Source organism: Pristiophorus japonicus, chromosome 2, assembly GCF_044704955.1.
Source record: "Pristiophorus japonicus isolate sPriJap1 chromosome 2, sPriJap1.hap1, whole genome shotgun sequence".
NCBI classification, from domain to species: Eukaryota; Metazoa; Chordata; class Chondrichthyes; family Pristiophoridae; genus Pristiophorus; species Pristiophorus japonicus.
The window spans coordinates 66,938,990-66,958,138 of record NC_091978.1 but is presented as its reverse complement, the minus strand read 5'-3'; the positions used below and the strand labels follow the sequence as shown (position 1 = coordinate 66,958,138).

Genomic DNA, 19,149 nt, shown 5'->3' with positions numbered 1-19,149 from the left:
TGTTAATTTGTGCCTCTAGCTGCTGTTAAAATTAACTTTTTTTATTTGTTTCATGTTTAATAGTTAAAAATAAACCTAGTCTTACTTAGCCTTTAATGTGGCTTTGTGAAATATCCCTGCACAATCTCTCTCTTATAATAAATCTTCCACGTACATACGTGTAGACAGGAACTTCTGGTTTAGTGTCCAATCAGCAAAATTCTATTGAGGAAACTCCAGCCCATGGATACATTTTCACAATCCAAGAAATACTCCATAAAACAATTGAGGAATGCTTGCACCACTTTTTCTAGGGCAGTCTACATGCCTGGACTTAATTCAGCCCTATGAAGTTCAGGTGTTCTGTTCCTGAGAAAATCCCTTAAAATTGGAATAGCAACTGCCAAGGAAAGAATACCAGTGCAACAAAAGTGTAGTGACATTCCTGCTGCAAAATGGATTTAAAAAAAACAAGCTACTGTTCACTTTACAGCAATGCAGAGTTGTCGATCTTCTGCTACTCTTAAGTAGCAGAACTTAGAACTTGGAGCAAGCCAATCTGCATATATTTTTGTGTAACAGAAATTGAAAGTTGGTACTTATTTTAGCTACATGTTTTCTGATCATTTATTTCTGTTACTAGTCTACAAAAACAATAAATAAGAAATGTTTACACTTTTTTAGGTTTAAACCATCAAAATGGAGAAACATAAAAGTTGGTGATATTGTACGTCTACGGAGAGATGATTTTATTCCAGTAAGTTTCAAATTTTGAAAAAAATTGTTCAGAATTCTTCTCCCGTTAGATTTTATATATATTAATTTGATTTTAATTATTTAGGCTGACATACAACTACTGTCCAGTTCAGAGCCCAACAGTCTTTGTTACGTAGAAACAGCTGAACTTGATGGGTAAGAACTTTCATTTGTAACAAGCTTTACATTCAGGGATGGACAATACTCTATGGAAAAGTCTAGGCACCTTGATTCACTGCACATGCCATAATGTAGTTAGTTCATGATGCAAGCAATGAATGGCTAGTTGAACATATTGCTTTATGGGTGTCACATTCTGCCAGCGTTGACTTTTTGATGCTCACTTGGACTTCTCATTTTTCTGTCAAGGGCATTAATTTTTTTTTACCGGAATAATTGCTATACAGATCACATGGCCATAACTGGTCTTGCTGGGTTGAGGTTCTAGTGTTATTTTTTTTTTTAAAGAGAGGTTAATTTATATAGTGCCTTGTCACTTCTCTCAGAAATGTTTTCCTCTGCATACAATAAATAGTGCGGTGAAGGTGATTATGTCAGCAAAATATGCTGGCCATTTTATTAAAAACACGTGAGGATCCCACAAGCAGCAATGATGAATAATCAGATAATCTGTTTGTGGTGATGTTGGTTGAGCAATCCAGGAATCCAGAAAAGTTCCCAGGTTCTTGTTCAATTTTGCCATGTGATCTTTACCCTGTCGTTTGAACCACCAGAAGTAGACCGACCGCCTTTGTTTCATGCATACTGCCAGCCATTGCATCCCCAAGTCCTGGCAGAAATTGGTGTTTCCGACAACTCTCTAAGTAATCCCAGATTGCCCCTCAATTCTTTTGTGTGAATGCCTGGAATTAGAGAGCTAGTGTGCATGCATAGAATTGGAGCACTGTGAAGAAATTAAACATTTCTGGACTTTTCAATATTATTTTTAACTGTTTTGTTAATACAATCCAGAAAATAGATGTGACTGAACTCTGTCTCAAGTTGAAAGACTACATCAAATTTGGTTGCAATTTAAATATATTCTAAAATTAGTTACTTTCAGCTTAACATTTTTCATATTTAGATTGCAACCATATTTGATATGGCCCCTCAGCGGAGACCATGTACTCACTTTGGAGCTGCTTTTTCTGAGCCTGTTGAGACGTACATGCCCTCTGTTCCAGGCTATAGCTGTGGTTTCTATCCATAAGGTGAGTGGCCCTTGTGAGCCTGAAAGCTACTTGGAATCTTGCTGACCACTCACTGTAGTTCTTGGGGGCTTACACAGCATGCATGTTGGATGCTTCAGACGACCTCTGAATAATTCAAGAAAGCATTTGCATTTATACAGTATCTTTCACAGCCCTAGGATGTCCCAAAGCGCTTTATAGCCAATTAATTACTTTTTGATGTGGGATCAGTGTTGTTTTGCCAAATGCAGCAGTTAATCTCTTTTTTAAAAGTAATAAATATTAGTCAGGACACTGGTAGAAATCACCTGCTCCTCTTTGGATAATGCCATGGAATCTTTAATGTCTACCTGAGTAGGCAAATGTAGACATCCTTAGTGAGCATGATTGCCAATTTAGTATTACTTTGTGCCAATTTACCATAAGGAAATGGGTTTAAAAACTCCTCCTAGTCTCTGTTGGCTGAAAGTTTCACATAGGACTTGAGTGTTGTTCTACACATAGCTCTCTGCTGGGTGATATTGACTATTATTCTTGCAAAATAGAAAATTGACTCACGATCAAGTTATTTACTATTGCTGTGCTTTGTTAATGGATCTCAATTCATTATGCTTTCAGTGAAACTAATCTGAAGTTTAAAATGTCATTGGAAGTTACAGACAAACTACTTAAGACAGAAAAGGATTTGGAATCTTTTGATGGTGAGTGTGTTTGCAACAATGTCATCACACTGGTTGAAAGCACAATTCATATTTTAAAAACAGTGTTACTGTCAACAAATCCATTAGTATTCAATGGCCCAGATTTTGCGGTCAGCAAAGAAAGAACGTCGCTTGCTGTTTATTACACTTATAGCCGCTACAGACTTTTCGTGGGAATTTCAGCAGCAACTTGTGGTTGCTAGAGATCTATTTCAGCGCAGTGTCCTCTACGGGGGGGTTTGGATTTGTGTGAGCAGGGAAAAGCAACTGCATGCCTCTTCAACCAATCCGATTGAAGAATCCTCAGACATGCAGAGTCTATACCAGGAAGTATAGATTAGAATATTTAATTCAATTTAAAATATGTGTAGGTAAGTGAAATTATTTGAGGGAAAGAAAGATGGAATTCAGAGAAAGATGCGACAAAAATAGTATAAACAGTTTTTTTTAAAGAAATCTCCAACAATTATTGAATCCTGAAGGAATGAGATTCCATACATGTAAAAGTAGATTTTCAGTGCTAGAGAGGTTGTTGGGCAGTCATTAAGACTTATCACAGTGAAAAATTCACTTGCCAACAGTAATTTTTTCTGCCGCGTTTAGTGCGTAAGTACTGCAACTTCATGCCCTTCATGTATGTGAATGCTGAGTCTATCGGTGAGGTACTGATAAAGCGAAGCTTGTGGAAGAGCAGAATAACTCAGACAGCAACTTCCAGATTTCCGTGTTTAACTGCATGTGTGCGGACGCCCAAATTTGTTGTCCTATTTACTCCATAATAACACTGAGCGCTGATAGCCTCGCTGTTATTCTTACCATAAAATCCAGACCAATATGGATAAAAGCCCTACCTTCAGATGTAGCCCTGTGATGTAAAGGAGTTACAAAGTGTGTTTCTGAGGGGGCCTTCAGAGGCAAACTTTGGAAGCAACCACAAAGTGGGGCAATTAATGCCACATGATATTAGCATTGTCCTTTTGTTTTGTCAGCAAGCAAACTGAGCTCTCCGCTCACCCATTCAGGTCAGCAATGGTGTTTCCGCATTGCTGGCCTCTCTTTACCTTCCCTCTATTATAGCAAACACCTCAAATCGCTGGAGAAATACCACTGATGTCTCCGCAAGATCCTGCAAATCCCCTGGGAGGACAGACGCACCAACATTAGCGTCCTTGACCAGGCCAATATCCCCAGCATCGAAGCACTGACCACACTCGACCAGCTCCACTAGGTGGGCCACATTGTTCGCATGCCTGACACAAGACACTCAAAGCAAGCGCTCTACTCTGAACTCCTACATGGCAAGCGAGCCCAAGGTGGGTAGAGGAAACGTTTCAAGGAAGCCCTCAAAGCCTCCTTGATAAAATGCAACATCCCCACTGACACCTGGGAGTCCTTGGCCAAAGACCGCCCTAAGTGGAGGAAGTGCATCCGGGAGGGTGCTGAGTACCTCGAGTCTGATCGCTGAAAGCATGCAGAAACCAAGTGCAGGCAGCGGAAGGAGCGTGCGGCAAACCAGTCCCAACTACCCTTTCCTTCAACGACTCTGTCCCACCTGTGACAGAGGCTGTAATTCCTACATTGGACTGTACAGCCACCTAAGAACTCATTTTTAAAGTGGAAGCAAGTCTTCCTCGATTTCGAGGGACTGCCTATGATGATGATGACCTTCCCTCATTTTTGGGAGCTATCTTCACTCCAACATGAAGTTGTAAGTGTGGCACCTGAGCAGCTGTAGTTTAATGCATGCATAGTTGCTTAAATGGTGTTGCACATTTTGTAAAAATAAGTTTATATTTTGTGAATGTGTCTTTTTGGGGAATGTTTTTACCCAGTTGGCCTAAAGACAAGCAAATGTGTTTGCTCTAGGTTTAATAGAATGCGAAGAGCCAAACAATCGACTGGACAAATTTACAGGAACCCTATACTGGAGGAATCAGAGTTATCCTCTGGATATAAACTCAATTCTACTCCGTGGATGCACAGTCCGCAACACAGACACGACCCATGGAATCGTAATATTTGCAGGTACTTAACCATGTTTATTTCAGCACATTCTGGAGTAACGCTCTTGCTGATTTGAGAAGGGCCCGTGATCAGGTATTGCATTTTCCCACATGCTTAGAGCAGGTCTAGATTTTGCAAACTGTATCTCAAATATTCTACCATTGAAGTTGGAGTATGAGCTTTTGAGTCGATCAAATTTCCAAATTATTTCCTGTTGCCCATCTTTGTATTTGGCAATGCACACGTAACAATGTAGGATTTTTTGAAATGTAAAATACAGGTGTTTGCTGTTTATAAAAACTGTTGTCGTCCCATTCCTTCCACGCCCTGATGTGCAAGGAAAACACTGGCCATGATATCTGAAGCTCTAATTCTGTTTACTACCTTTTTAGTATTGAGGATGGTAAAGTAAAGATGGTGTAGTTGTTAAAATCGAAAGTACCATTAGAAAGAACAGTCCTGACCAAAATAATACTAACTCTGCGGCACATTTTATTCTGTCTTGCAGGAGCTGACTCCAAAATTATGAGGAATGGTGGAAAAACAACCTTCAAAAGGACCAAAATTGACCAGCTGATGAATTACATGGTTTATATGGTAAAAAAAACCCTTCTGTTGCTGTGCAATTATGCGGTATAATTTTTTTCTTTTCCTTTTTAGTGAAATGAGAGATCGACATCTGCAATTTTATTTCATTCTAGATCTTTCTGTTCCTCATTCTTCTTTCAACCGGCCTTGCCATTGGACACACATTCTGGCAAAGTGAAATTGGCAATTTCACCAGGTCCTGGTATCTTGATGATGGGGAAACGGACACACCTTCATACAGAGGTTTCATTGCCTTCTGGGGTTATATAATTGTTATGAACACCATGGTACCCATTTCACTTTATGTAAGGTAAATGTGCCTCATTCTGTTCTGTTGGATTTGCGTGCCTGCGTAAAAGGAAACCATCCCTGTAACGCATAGGATTGAGTGCATGAATTCCTATTAGTCAGTGCTAGGGAATACCCAGAAAATGGTAACTCGCTCTAGCTGAAGAGCTAACAGCAGCAGAGGTGCAATGGGTTTTCTGGTTGCTTCCTTTGCTGTTATTTCTGATTCTATGGAGAGCTTTGTTTGACAAGTCCACTTCCTTTCTGCTAACAACTTGTAGTAAATCAGTGTGATTAAGAGAAAAAAGAAATCGAACTTAAGATATATTTTAATTTATGAAAAAGGAATGAATGGATTGCATTTGAAGCGCTAACAGGCAAGTGGCCTCACCTGCTGCTTGAGCTCTATTTATGATTTTGAAAATAGACACATATCGTAACATTCTTTGTCATCTCTCCCTTAGTGTTGAAGTGATCCGCATGGGTCAAAGCTACTTCATAAACTGGGATCTCCAGATGTACTATGCTGAAAAGGATACTCCAGCCAAAGCACGCACAACCACATTGACTGAGCAGCTTGGGCAGATCGAGTACATCTTCTCTGATAAGACAGGAACTCTTACGCAGAACATCATGGCATTTAAAAAGTGTAGTATCAGTGGCACTTCCTATGGTATGTTTCATTTTTTGTGATATAAAACTAACTCATAACCTGTTCATCTTTAATCGCCCTGGATGTATGAGATGTTGCTGCATTTCTCTCAGGCTAATCATTTTTATTGCAGTGTGGCTGCAGGAGTGTGTCTAACACTGGTACAAATGAAGTGCCTCGCGTACTTATTATTTACCATGTTCCCAAACTGAACACTACTCTAAGCGAAATCTGAACAGCGCATTGTAAGACCCTTGTAGACGAGAGTACCCAAATATTTGTCTTTTTGTGGGCTGCATAGGTGCATACCATGGAGCCTCAAGGACCAGATGTAAACTTCAATTCATGTTCTACCAATTGCAATAGATTACATGATGCATAGTTCTAGGGTACTTATGTAAGAAGGAGTATCTTAAAAGTAGGAATGGTGTTGAGGATTACTCCAACAATGGGGTTGTATACAGGTTCAGCAAAAGTATAAGCAAGAATTTCAACATGACTCCTGTATCTTTGGTTAACTTTTTAAAAGATGATCCAATAAACTGGATCCATGCAGTAAATGGGATAGCTCTCTGCTCTGGCAGTAACTCCAGTCTACGACCATGCTGAATAGAAATGCCTGAAGCATGGCAGCTGCCCAGTGGCTATGCTCACTAGGAGTAATTTTCACTTTCACCTTCACCGCTTGGGCGGTAAACAGGCGATTTGCTCTACCAGGTTACCGTGTGGCGTGTGGTGAAAATTACCCCTACTTACTCGTTCAAGTGGTCCCGAGCCGAGCCCAACCCAGCCCAGTCCTTCGACTCTGACTTACAGCAGAGGCTGTGGCCTGCGAGCGTAAGGAGCCCTAAATACCAAGCTTGATGCTTTTGGGGCACTGGAGCTGTGTCTCCTCACTACAGCCAAACTGCAGGAATGGCTCACTTCCTGCCCAGCTGCCACATTAATGGTGGGTGAGGGGATGGAGGGGTGAATTACAAAGTTGAACAACTTGTGTTACATACATAGAATTATATATATCGAATCTATATATATAATCACCTCTTCCCACCCTAGTCCCCTATCCCTCTATTATCATCTTCAAGTATGCATCAAGCTTCCCTTGAAATGCATCACTGCTTCAAGCAGTCCATGTGGTAGCAAGTTGCACATTCTCTCACCACACTCTGTGTAAAGAAATTCCTCCTAAATTACTTATTTGATCTATTAGCATCTAACTTGTACTGTTATACCCACTTGTTCTGGACTTGCCCACAAGTGGGAACAGTTTCTCCACATCCACCCTATTGCCTCCCCCCGCACCCCACCCCGATTCATCATTTAAACATGTAGCAGATCTCCTTTAAGTCTTATCTTTGCCATAGAAAAAATCCCAGCCTGCTCAATCTTTCCTGATAGTTGTATCCTTTCAATTCTGGTAACATTTTTGTAAACCTTTTCTGCACTGTGTCCAGTGCTTCACTATCCTTTATGTAGTATGGTGACGCTGTACTCCAAGTATGGTCCAACCAAGGTTCTACATAAATTTGACACTAACTCCCTGCTTTTGTATTCTATTCCTCTAAAATGGAACCTCAGTACTTAGTTTGTACTCTTTATGGTCTTAACACTTTGTGTTGCTACTTTTAGCGATCTATGTATCTGCATTCCAGATCTCTTTACTCTTCTACCACATTTAGTTTCTCATCTTCTCATCAAGGAATAAGTGACCCCTGTATTCCGCCTACCAAAATGAACAGCTTCACACTTGGCTACATTGAATTTGATTTGCCATTTATTTGCCCAGTCTGCAAACATGTTTGTTTTCCTGTGTTTTCGTGCAGTTGTCCCATTATTCGCGATACCCTGAGTTTATCATCTGCAAACTTCAACCATAATTCCAATTTCTGAGTCCAAATTATTTATGCATATGGTGAACAACAGCACAGACTTCTGCCGGACACCACCACCCTATTTGTTAGTCAGAGAAACTTATTTTTCACTTCTACCCGTTTGATTTTTGTTGTAACCATCTTTCAATCCATTGTGCTACCTGGCCCCTGATTCCACACACATTGACCATTGTCATGTGGCACCTTATCGAAGGCCTTCTGAAAATCTGTACCATGTCTGCTGCATTGTCCTTTTCTACTCTGTTACTTCTTCAAAGAATTCAATAAGGTTGGTTAAACGTGACCATCCTGTTGGAAGTCCATCTGATTGATTGATTGTTTTTATTATGTCCTCTGTCTCTGGAGATCTTGTTAGCTGATCTTTTCAGTGTTTTTCCTGCCACTGTCATTAAGTTAACTGGCCTATAGCTCCTGGGTTAGTCTCATCATAGGCAGTCCCTCAGGATCAAGGAAGACTTGCTTCCACTCTTACCATGAGTTCTTAGGTGGCTGTACCGTCCAATATGAGAACCACAGGTGGGACAGATAGTAATTGAGGGAAAGGGTGGGCAGGGAGCCTGGTTTGCTGCATGCTTCTTCTGCTGCCTGCGCTTGATTTCTGCATGCTCTTGGCGACGATACTCTAGGAGCTCGGCGCCCTCCCAAATGCACTTCCTCCATTTAGGGCGGTCTATGGCCAAGGACTCCCAGGTGTCAGTGGGGATGTCGCACTTTATCAGGGAGGCTTTGAGGGTGTCCTTGTAACGTTTCCTCTGCCCGCCTTTGGCTCGTTTGCCGTGGACAAGTTCCGAGTAGAGCGCTTGCTTTGGGAGTCTCGTGTCTAGCATGTGAACTATGTGGCCTGCCCAGCAGAGCTGATCAAGTGTGGTCAGTGCTTCAATGCTGGGGATGTTGGCCTGGACGAGGACGCTAATGTGTGTGCGTCTGTCCTCCCAGGGGATTTGCAGGATCTTGCGGAGACATCGCTGGTGGTATTTCTCCAGCGACGTGAGGTGTCTACTGTACATGGTCCACATCTCTGAGCCATGCAGGAGGACGGGTATTGCTATGGCCCTGCAGACCATGAGCTTGGTGACCGTTTTGAGGGACTGATCTTCAAATACTCTTTTCCTCAGGTGGCCGAAGGCTGCACTGGTGAGCTGGAGGCGGTGTTTGATCTCCTCATCAATGCCTGTTCTTGTTGATAGGAGGCTTCCGAGATAGGGGAAGTGGTCCATGTTGTCCAGGGCCACGCCATGGATCTTGATGTTTGGGGGCAGTGCTGTGCGGCAAGGACAGGCTAGTGTAGGACCTTTTGTCTTACTAATGTTTAGCGTAAGGCCCATGCTTTCATTCGCCTCGGTAAATATGTCGACTATGTCCTGGAGTTAAGCCTCTGTGTCTACCTCTCTTTTGAAAGATTTAAATTTGCTGTCGTTTGGGACTAATTCCTTTTTCTATTGAAATTTTATGTATGGGTACCATTGTCTCTGCTATCTTCAGATCAGATGTTCCTGAAGCCACGAGGTGCAGAGAGACTGGAGCCACTGATCACTCAGACAATAAATGGCTGATACTTTCTGAACCATCTGAGTACCCCTTGCTGCAAAAAGCACAATCAGCAGCAACAGGTTCTTTGGGCAGTAGCATGTGACCTCTGTGGACGATGAATAGGTTCAGCTAGTAACGCAGCATGCAGACTGCCATTGATGGTTCTGGGTGACCAGGTTCTAAGTACTGTTTTTCTGTTTCTTCTCCAGGTGAAGTGTGCAATGCTGTAGGAGACAGGACTGACAAAGTAGAGGTAAGAGGCTGCTTAATTTTAGTAAATCAGTTACGTGAATGAGGAGCTACTGAAATCATGCTGCAACTATTTGAAGCCTAGCGTTTGCTGTATCCAGTACACATGCACGCACGCATGTTTTGTGTAAACTGATTTTAACTACATGAGGCATGTACCAGCAGTTGATCATCATAACCTGACCTTTTTCTTCAGAAGGAGAGAGGCGCGGAGGGGTGAAGAGGTGTTGGAGAGGGAATTCCAGAGCTTGGACACTGTTGCCAATGGTGGGGTTTCACAAGAGGCCTGAGTTGCAGGAACGCAGAGTACTCAAAGGGTTGTCGGGCTGGAGATTTTTGATATCCTGTTCGAGATGGGGAGGGGCGAGACCATGGAGGGATTTGAACACAAGGATGAGAATTTTAAATTGAAGCGACAGTGGTCTGGTGGTCAATGTAGTTTGTTTTGCCGTTTATTTTTGTTTGGTGTTATGTTTCCTTTGAAAAGCAAATTTTTCACTCGAATTTTTCTGCTCACCAGTGCTCGGGCAATCGAAAACGTTCTCGTTTTAGGCACCCAGTGTCGGCATTAAACATTCCTGTGTTTTTCATCAAGGTGGCTTTCCACCTTTCCTCCCTCAAGTTCTGCCCTGACCAACTCTTCATTCTTGGTGATTTCAATTTCCATCTCAACTCACCTTGCGCGCACTCCTCTGATTTCACTGCTCCCCTGTCTTCTGTTAATCTCTCCATATAAACTTTCCTACTGGACCATGCCATCTCGTGGGCTTTCTACTCCTAGCATCTTGATTACAGACAAGGTCATGTCTGACTGTTTCCTTTTGCGTCCGCCCAGGAATAAACTCTTTCCTCAACTGCACTTTCAGATTCCCAGCTGTCTCGTCTTTGTTTGCCGCGATACTTGTTCAGCTGTCAATCTGCTCCCTCACTCACTCATCAGTGTCTTTGCCCATATACCCAGTAAAACCCTGACACGCTCTCATCCTGGTCATTTCCCAGAGTGTGGCTTCGGTCTGGCTGGACCACATCAAATACTATTGGGTCTTGCTTCCCTCCGCTTTCCAGAATGATCCTGCAATCATGAGCAGTTGTAGCAAAGGTGACCATAGCTTCAATTTTCCACTACTCATCGTATCCTTAGTACATTTTTTCTTCAACTCCATGTTTGATTCTCTCCCAACAGATATTGACCACTGGCATAGACTTAACTGAAGCCACACTGATATCCTACATGCACTATATTCCTCCTCGCTATCCTCCTTGACCTCTCTGCTGCTTTTGACACGGTTGACCGCACCATACTCCTCCAATGCCTTTCCTCCACTGTGCAGCTCAGCGGGACCAGCCTCACTTGGTTCCACTCTTACCTAGCCACTCATAGCCAAAACATCTTCAACAATGCCCTTACACTGTTGCCTCTGGAATCTCCCAAGCATCTAATCTTGGCCCCTCCTGTTCATTTACATGCTGTCCCTTGGCAATGTTAATCGAAGACATCGCATCAAGTTCCATATGTAAGCTGATGACACCAAGTTCCACTTCTCCATCACCACTCTCAACCGCTCCATTGTCTTGTGTTGTCAGACAGCTTGTCCAACATCCAATCCTGGATGAGCTTAAATTTCTTCCAGTTAAGCATTACGGTGATCAAAGCCATTGTCGTCATCTTATTATTGATGATTTAAAAATCTGTAAAATTTACACATCAAACCTCTTTTTTTTTTTTTTTGTTCTGCAGCTTGTGGATTTCAGCTGGAACAGCTATGCTGACGGGCAGCTCAAATTTTATGACCATTACTTGCCTCATGTTATCCGTTCAGGAAAAGAGCCCACAGCAGCTGAATTCTTTAAACTTCTTGCACTCTGTCACACTGTGATGGTGGAAGATATTAATGGTAAGTAGAGAACAGTGATGTGCTGCATGTTGGACAGGGTTGTGAAGTTTTGGTACAGGCACTAGAAAATACACAGTATACTGAGCAGGGAACAAGCACTGATGGTGTCTTTTGATTGTTGTGACTGATCTTTCCATCACTGGATTCTTTTTGCTAGGTGTAATACATTGCAGCTGTCCACCTGTTTCACTGATTTAGTGTCGCACTTATGCTGCAGAAAGAAAGATGTAGCCGGGGAGTCCACGATCCATGCTGCCATTGGGCAAGCCATGATCCCACATTGCCAGCAGGAAAAACGAGTATACAGAGAGGATAGGTCGAAGATAGAAACATAGAAAATAGGTGCAGGAGTAGGCCATTCGGCCTTTCGAGCCTGCACCATCATTCAATAAGATCATGGCTGATCATTTCCTCAGTACCCCTTTCCGGCTTTCTTTCCATACCCCTTGATCCCTTTAGCTGTAAGGGCCATATCTAAATCCCTCTTAAATATATCCAATGAACTGGCATCAACAACACTCTGCGACAGGGAATTCCACAGGTTAACAACTCTGAGTGAAGAAGTTTCTCCTCATCTCATGGCCTACCCCTTATCCTAAGACTGTACCCTGGTTCTGGACTTTCCCAACATCGGGAACATTCTTCCTGCATTTAACCTGTCCAGTCCCATCAGAATATTCAATGTTTATATGAGATCCCCTCTCCGCCTTCTAAAACTCCAGTGTATAAAGGCCCAGTTGATCCAGTCTCTTCTCATATGTCAGTCCAGCCATCCCTGGAATCAGTCTGGTGAACCTTCACTGCATTTCCTCAATAGCAAGAACGTCCTTCCTCAGATTAGGAGACCAAAACTGAACACAACATTCCAGGTGAGGTCTCACCAAAGTCCTGTACAACTGCAGTAAGACCTCCCTGCTCCTATATTCAAATCCCCTAGCTATGAAGGCCAACATACCATTTGCCACCTTCACCGCCTGCTGTACCTGCATGCCAACATTCAATGACTGATGTACCATGACACCCAGGTCTCGTTGCACCTCCCCTTTTCCTAATCTGCCGCCATTCAGATAATCTGCCTTTGTGTTTTTGCCCCCAGAGTGGATAACCTCACATTTATCCATATTATACTGCATTTGCCATGCATTTGCCCACTTACCTAACCTGTCCAAGGCACCCTGCAGCCTCTTAACATCCTCCTCACGGCTCGCACTGCCACCCAGTTTAGTGTCATCTGCAAACTTGGAGATATTACACTCAATCATCTAAATCATTAATGTATATTGTAAAGAGCTGGGGTCCCAGCACTGAGCCCTGCGGCACTCCACTAGTCACTGCCTGCCATTCTGAAAAGGACCCGTTTATCCCGACACTCTGCTTCCTGTCTGCCAACCAATTCTCTATCCACATCAGTACATTATCCCCAATACCATGTGCTTTCATTTTGCACACCAATCTCTTGTGTGGGACCTTGTCAAAAGCCTTTTGAAAGTCCAAATACATCACATCCACTGGTTCTCCCTTGTCCACTCTGCTAGTTACATCCTCAAAAAATTCCAGAAGATTTGTCAAGCATGATTTCCCTTTCATAAATCCATGCTGACTTGGACCGATCCTGTCGCTGCTATTTCATCCTTAATGATTGATTCCAACATTTTCCCCACTACTGATGTCAGGCTAACCGGTCTATAATTACCCATTTTCTCTCTCCCTCCTTTTTTAAAAAGTGGTGTTACATTAGCTACCCTCCAGTCCATGGGAATGGATCCAGAGTTGACAGACTGTTGGAAAATGATCACCAATGCATGCACTATTTCTAGGGCCATTTCCTTAAGTACATGGGATGCAGACTATCAGGCCCCGGGGATTTATCGGCCTTCAATCCCATCAATTTCCCTAACAGTTTCCCGCCTAATAAGGATATCCTTCAGTTCCTCACAGATGGTGTTTGAACATTGTAGGCCCAATGCTCTGACCCATGGAACCTTTCACATTCTGCTGGTGGGTTGGGTGGGGGGGTGCGGTGGGCGGTGGGTCAGATCACACAATGACCCTTTATAGAGTCTCATCTTTTCTTTCTAATGTTTCAAAGTGCTTCACACAAAATAACTTACTTTGCTGAGTGGGTGTCGCTGGCAAAGCCAGCATTTATTGCCAATCCCCAATTGCTCGAATGTAGCAATTATTTTGCATAAAGGAAGATCTGACAAATAGCCGTGATCATTTGAGGTGTTCAAAATGGTGTTGGTTGAGGGAGAAAATGTTGGCCAGATAAAGGGCAGTGAATTATTTGCTCATTTTAAGTAGTGTCACAGGATCTCAAACATCCACTTCAAGCACCAGAACAGGCAACTGGGGCGTCAGTTTAATGCATCATTCAATGAATGCAAACATGCCAATTACCAAACTTTCAAAAGCTGACAAACAATTTCAAAGAAACAAACAATTTGTACTACTGGAAAAACTGCCTTGAATAAAAGCATGTAACTGAGGCCATTGCTTTAAGGCAACTGAATAAGTTCATTTCATTTTTATTAAATTGAATTTCAGGATTTATAATATAATTTTGGGATTATATTCAGTTAGCTATCTGTGAAAACTGAAACCCAATGGCCTCACCTCTGACACATGAAAAAAAATCGGTACAATGGGAGTGCAGTGACCGATGTGCTTGTAATGAGTTCAGTTGTAAAATTGTATCATACGGAGGAGGGGAGAACCTGAAGTACACAAGTACATTTTTGAATTACCGATTTTAAACATTTTTAAAGGGGTACGAACTCTGATGGTATCTATTATGCTCATAATAAAGGATGAAACTGAGTACTGTATGCAATGAGTAAGTGTGACCCTAGCTCCTTTATTTCGACTCCAGAGTGCAGATACCATGTGGGAGGCCTGCTTATATACAGCGCTCCCAAGGGATGCTGGGATCCCTTGGGACTCCAACAGGCCCTCTGGTGGTGGTGTGATGCAGGTTGCCAAGGGTTACGTACATAACAATATCATGTATTTCCTGGTACACTTCTAACCCCCAAATATTTGATTATTTTTGTAGCCTTTTTAAGCATATTCTGCCAATTTAGAGTTTACTGTAATTCTGCTACTAATAGTTGATACTAAAATGATGGGGAGTAGAACATACTAGATTCCCACAATGAGTCTGCCAATAGAAAAATATCATCTTTGAAACAAAATACATTTCTTTAGGTTCTTTGAGTCCCTTAGGTACCCGTACACAAATCTTGGAGCTGGGTGATAGATCTCCAGACATAATTCAAGATTTGGCCTTGTAAGACCCTAGTTTCCAGCTTCTGAATCAGTGATGTGTGCAGCACTAGGTTGAAAGGTTCACTAGGTTGATTCTGGAAATGAGGGGGTTGACTTATGAGGATAGGTTGAGTAGGTTCGGCCTATACACATTGGAGTTCAGAAGAATGAGAGGTGAAAAGGAAGATATTTTCACATTTAAAAAAAAACAACAGTTTTGCTTATGATTGCTTTCAGATATAATAAAGCATGAGAAATGGACTGGTTACAAAATTTTTCCTTTTTAAAAAAAATTATATTTTTTAAAAGGAAATTTTTTTTAATCTATAAACAATAATGTATTTTCTTTAGACTTGCTCCATACATTATAAAATGTTCAAAGATTTTCAATTCTGTTGGATTGATAGCTAAAAGTACCTCAGTCACAGGGTCGGAAAATTAGCACTGGGATCTAACTTTTAATTGAATCTCCTGTGAGCTGATGGAGCAGTGATGACAACTTTGACACACCCTGGCTCACATTGATCTTCAACTTTGAATTGGGAGGGCAATTGATTTTACACTTGGTGTTGCGCACTTTGTCGTGCAGTTGGATCACATTTTCTTTTGCATCTGTGAACAGGACAAATGATATATCAAGCAGCCTCTCCAGATGAAGGGGCCCTCGTTACTGCAGCCAGGAATTTGGGGTTTGCCTTTCTTTCACGTACACAAAAAACCATTACAATAAGTGAACTTGGTATAAAAAGGACATACCAAGTGCTCGCCATTTTAGACTTCAACAGTGACCGGAAACGAATGTCCATCATTTGTAAGTAAAAACATTTGTGACTTTCAAGCTTTGCAGTCCATTCATTTATTTGAAAACTTTGTGTTCAGCAAAGAACTCTGCTTCAAACTTCATAACCTATCTATCACCAAAACATAGCTTCCATCTTGGCAACATTACCCACCTCTGCCTCTACCTTACACCACTACTGCTGAAATTCTTATCCATGCATTTGTCGCCTCTAAACTTGACTTCAACACACCCTTTGCTAGCCTCTACCATCTATAAACTAAAATTATCCAAAACTCCACTGCCAGCATCCTATCCCACAGCAAGCTTGGTTTATCCATTACCTTATCTTAACTGATCTAAATTAGCTTCCCATCCCCCAATTGATTGAAATTAAAACCCTTGTAACAGCTACAAATCCCTCCAGGACCTTACTCTACTATAGCTCTGCATTGTTTTCCAGTCATAATTCTCCTCCAGTCCCCAATCTGGCCTCTTGTGCATCCACTCTGCTCCAACTTCAGTGGTAGAGGCTTTAACCAGCTCTGCCCTACTCTCTGGAAGTTAGTCCCCAAACCTTACCTCCCTCAAGCCTTTTTAAAAACCTCCTCTAAACAAATGTCTTCAGCCCAGCTTTTGCTATCCTCTCCTAACTCTCTTACAAAGGTTCACTATCCACACCTATTCTCTGTGAAATGGTCGGGATGTTTTTTTTTTACATAGAAAATGCTGCACTTCAAAGTGCTTAACTGGCAGTGATCCACTTTGGTACATCCTGAGGTTGTAAAAGACGTTATGTAAATACAGTGCGCTCTTGTTTATCCGGATACAGATCTAACAGAGAGCCCGCTGCAACGGAATTTAAAATTCTGTTGCAAAATCGCTAACAATTGCACAACGTGACACTCACCATGAGCAAGGACAGAAAATCTACCGTAAAAATCTAAAAATCGAATACAGAAGTTCACCCTCCTGCCCTTGCTTTGCTTGTGTGTGTATATGTGGGTGTGCTGCTGCAGCCGCTGTTTCTTGCGGCCGCCGCTGATGTTGGGAACGGGGGCAGTGCCAGCACCGGGTTCCAGGCATAGTACGCAGCCCGGAGAGTGCGGAGAACCCCGGAGTTAGACAATCTCCTTCTCAAGGCCACCTGCAGCCACTCCCAGTGCAGCATTCATCCCTCCGCGATTACAATCCGGTGGAAGTACATGCATGCTAGTAATGTCCATCTTTTGTATATTTAACTGCCTTGTTACTGTTTGTAGCTGATTGTATTTGTTCATTAAAGTTTTAACTTTAAAATGTAAACTCGCCCTAACAGAAAATACGTTTACCCGGAATTGCCAAATCCCCAAGCGATCCGGATAAATGAGAGTTGCCCGTACAAGTTTTTTTTAAATTTTCTCTCTACTCTCTGTAAATGCAAGAGGAACTAGCTGCAGAGGCTGAGGTATGGTAACATTAAAATGGACTTCATGAAGCCACCTTTCATACACACTGTAGATATGACTATACCTCATGAGCACTGATTCTGTTGTGCCTTTTTGTTTTAAATGTTTAATTGATCACCAATGCTGTCTAAGATGGACACCGGAATATCATAGATGGGCCGGGAGCACAAGAATCTAGACTGGGGAGTGGTTGCTGGGAAGGGGGAGGGATAGAGCATTTAGGCTGATAACTCGGAAAGTTAGGGTTGAAACACCTCTTGGCCGGAGTTGGGTTGTGACAGAAAAAGCAGCAGTGAATGGAACTAAGTTAGGCTGGTGGGTAACGGGGCTGACAAAAATGCATCTGAAGGAGTTTGTGCAGTGAGTTGCACAGTCATTGGCTGGCTGAGGAAAGAACCATGAAATGACTTTTTTTTAGTAATTGATTGCGATATGGTTCTGTGGGTTGCCAGGTAGCTTTTCTCAGCAAATTAGAATGACCAACCTTGATGGGAAATATTTTTTCTGCACTGTGTAACAAAATTGTAAACCAATTTGTGAAGAACACTGTTTTTGTTGCATTTGGTGCAGAGGAAATCTTGCACCAATCAGAAAATGGTGATTTTCTTTGTGCTATAGATGGATTTAAATAGTGATGCACTTTATTCTAGAGACTTTGTTTAATTCTATGAGCAAATCTCCTGTAGTGCTGTTCCCAATGAGTCAGGATATGCTAAAATGTGACATCTGAAGTGTAACAAAGTAAATGTGATACTTAGAGGAGGTGCATACTATGGGCCCAAGTTTCCACAAGAAAAAAAACGGGCGCCCCTCCAAGCTGGGCGCCCGTTTTTCACGCCTAAAACGGCGCCTAAAAAAATCCTCGGTATTCTCCACCTACTTACAGGTCCTCTGGCCCTCGGCGCAGCCAGCACGAGCTGTGGGGGGGTGGAGCCAGGTCCCGGCGCTGAAAACAGTGCCGGGACCTCTGCACATGCGCGCTACAGTCGGCACGCAAGTGCAGTAGCTCCAGGCGCCGAACTGTGCTGGAGGGGCCCGAAGCACGCAGCCCCTAGCCCTGGCTGAATGGCCTCACTGGGGCTGCGTGAATAAGGCTCCTCCCACGGCCAGCTCCTGCTCCCCGCCCGACCAGACCCGACACTCGCTCCCCCCCGCCGACCAGACGCGACCCGAGACCCGCTCTCCCCCCCCCCCCCCCCGCCGACCAGACCCGACCCGACCCCGCTCCCCCCCCCCCCCGCCGAGGCCCGCTCCCCCACCCCGAGGCCCGACCCGACACCCCTCCGCTCCCCCCCCAACCCGCTCCCCCGGACCCGCTCCCCGACCCGACCCAAACCCCTTCACCCCCCCCCCCGCCCCGACAGGACACCCCTCCTGTTCCCCAACCCCCCCTCTCTCTCCCCCCCCCTCTCTCCCCCCCTCTCTCTCCCCCCCCCTCTCTCTCTCCCCCCTCTCTCTCTCCCCCCCTCTCTCTCCCCCCTCTCTCTCCCCCCCTCTCTCTTCCCCTCCCTCTCTTCCCCCCCCTCTCTCTCTTCCCCCCCCCCTCTCTTCCCCTCCCTCTCTTCCCCCCCTCTCTCTCTTCCCCCCCCCTCTCTTCCCCTCCCCTCTCTTCCCCCCCCTCTCTCTTCCCCCCCCTCTCTCTTCCCCCCCCTCTCTCTTCCCCCCCTCTCTCTTCCCCCCCTCACTCTTCCCCCCCCCTCTCTCTTCCCCCCCTCTCTCTCTCCCCCCCCTCTCTCTCCCCCCCTCTCTCTCCCCCCCTCTCTCTTCCCCCCCTCTCTCTTCCCCCCCTCTCTCTTCCCCCCCTCTCTCTTCCCCCCTCTCTCTTCCCCCCCTCTCTCTTCCCCCCCTCTCTCTCCCCCCCTCTCTCTTCCCCCCCTCTCTCTTCCCCCCCCTCTCTCTTCCCCCCCTCCTCCCCCCCCCCCCCCCCTCTTC

At 43.8% G+C, this 19,149-nt stretch overlaps 1 protein-coding gene across 3 annotated transcripts in view; it reads left to right on the top strand.

Annotated features, from left to right (window-relative positions):
- The window catches only part of atp8b1 (ATPase phospholipid transporting 8B1), a 195,392-nt gene that overhangs the window by 139,494 nt on the left and 36,749 nt on the right, over window positions 1–19,149 (top strand). For all 3 annotated transcript variants that reach the window (XM_070867688.1, XM_070867697.1, XM_070867678.1), the window contains 10 exons: window positions 664–736; window positions 821–891; window positions 2,544–2,626; window positions 4,493–4,651; window positions 5,139–5,227; window positions 5,332–5,528; window positions 5,971–6,179; window positions 9,790–9,833; window positions 11,568–11,724; window positions 15,614–15,802. In XM_070867688.1, the coding sequence (XP_070723789.1) occupies window positions 664–736; window positions 821–891; window positions 2,544–2,626; window positions 4,493–4,651; window positions 5,139–5,227; window positions 5,332–5,528; window positions 5,971–6,179; window positions 9,790–9,833; window positions 11,568–11,724; window positions 15,614–15,802 (1,271 nt within the window). The remainder of the gene's footprint in view (window positions 1–663; window positions 737–820; window positions 892–2,543; window positions 2,627–4,492; window positions 4,652–5,138; window positions 5,228–5,331; window positions 5,529–5,970; window positions 6,180–9,789; window positions 9,834–11,567; window positions 11,725–15,613; window positions 15,803–19,149) is intronic.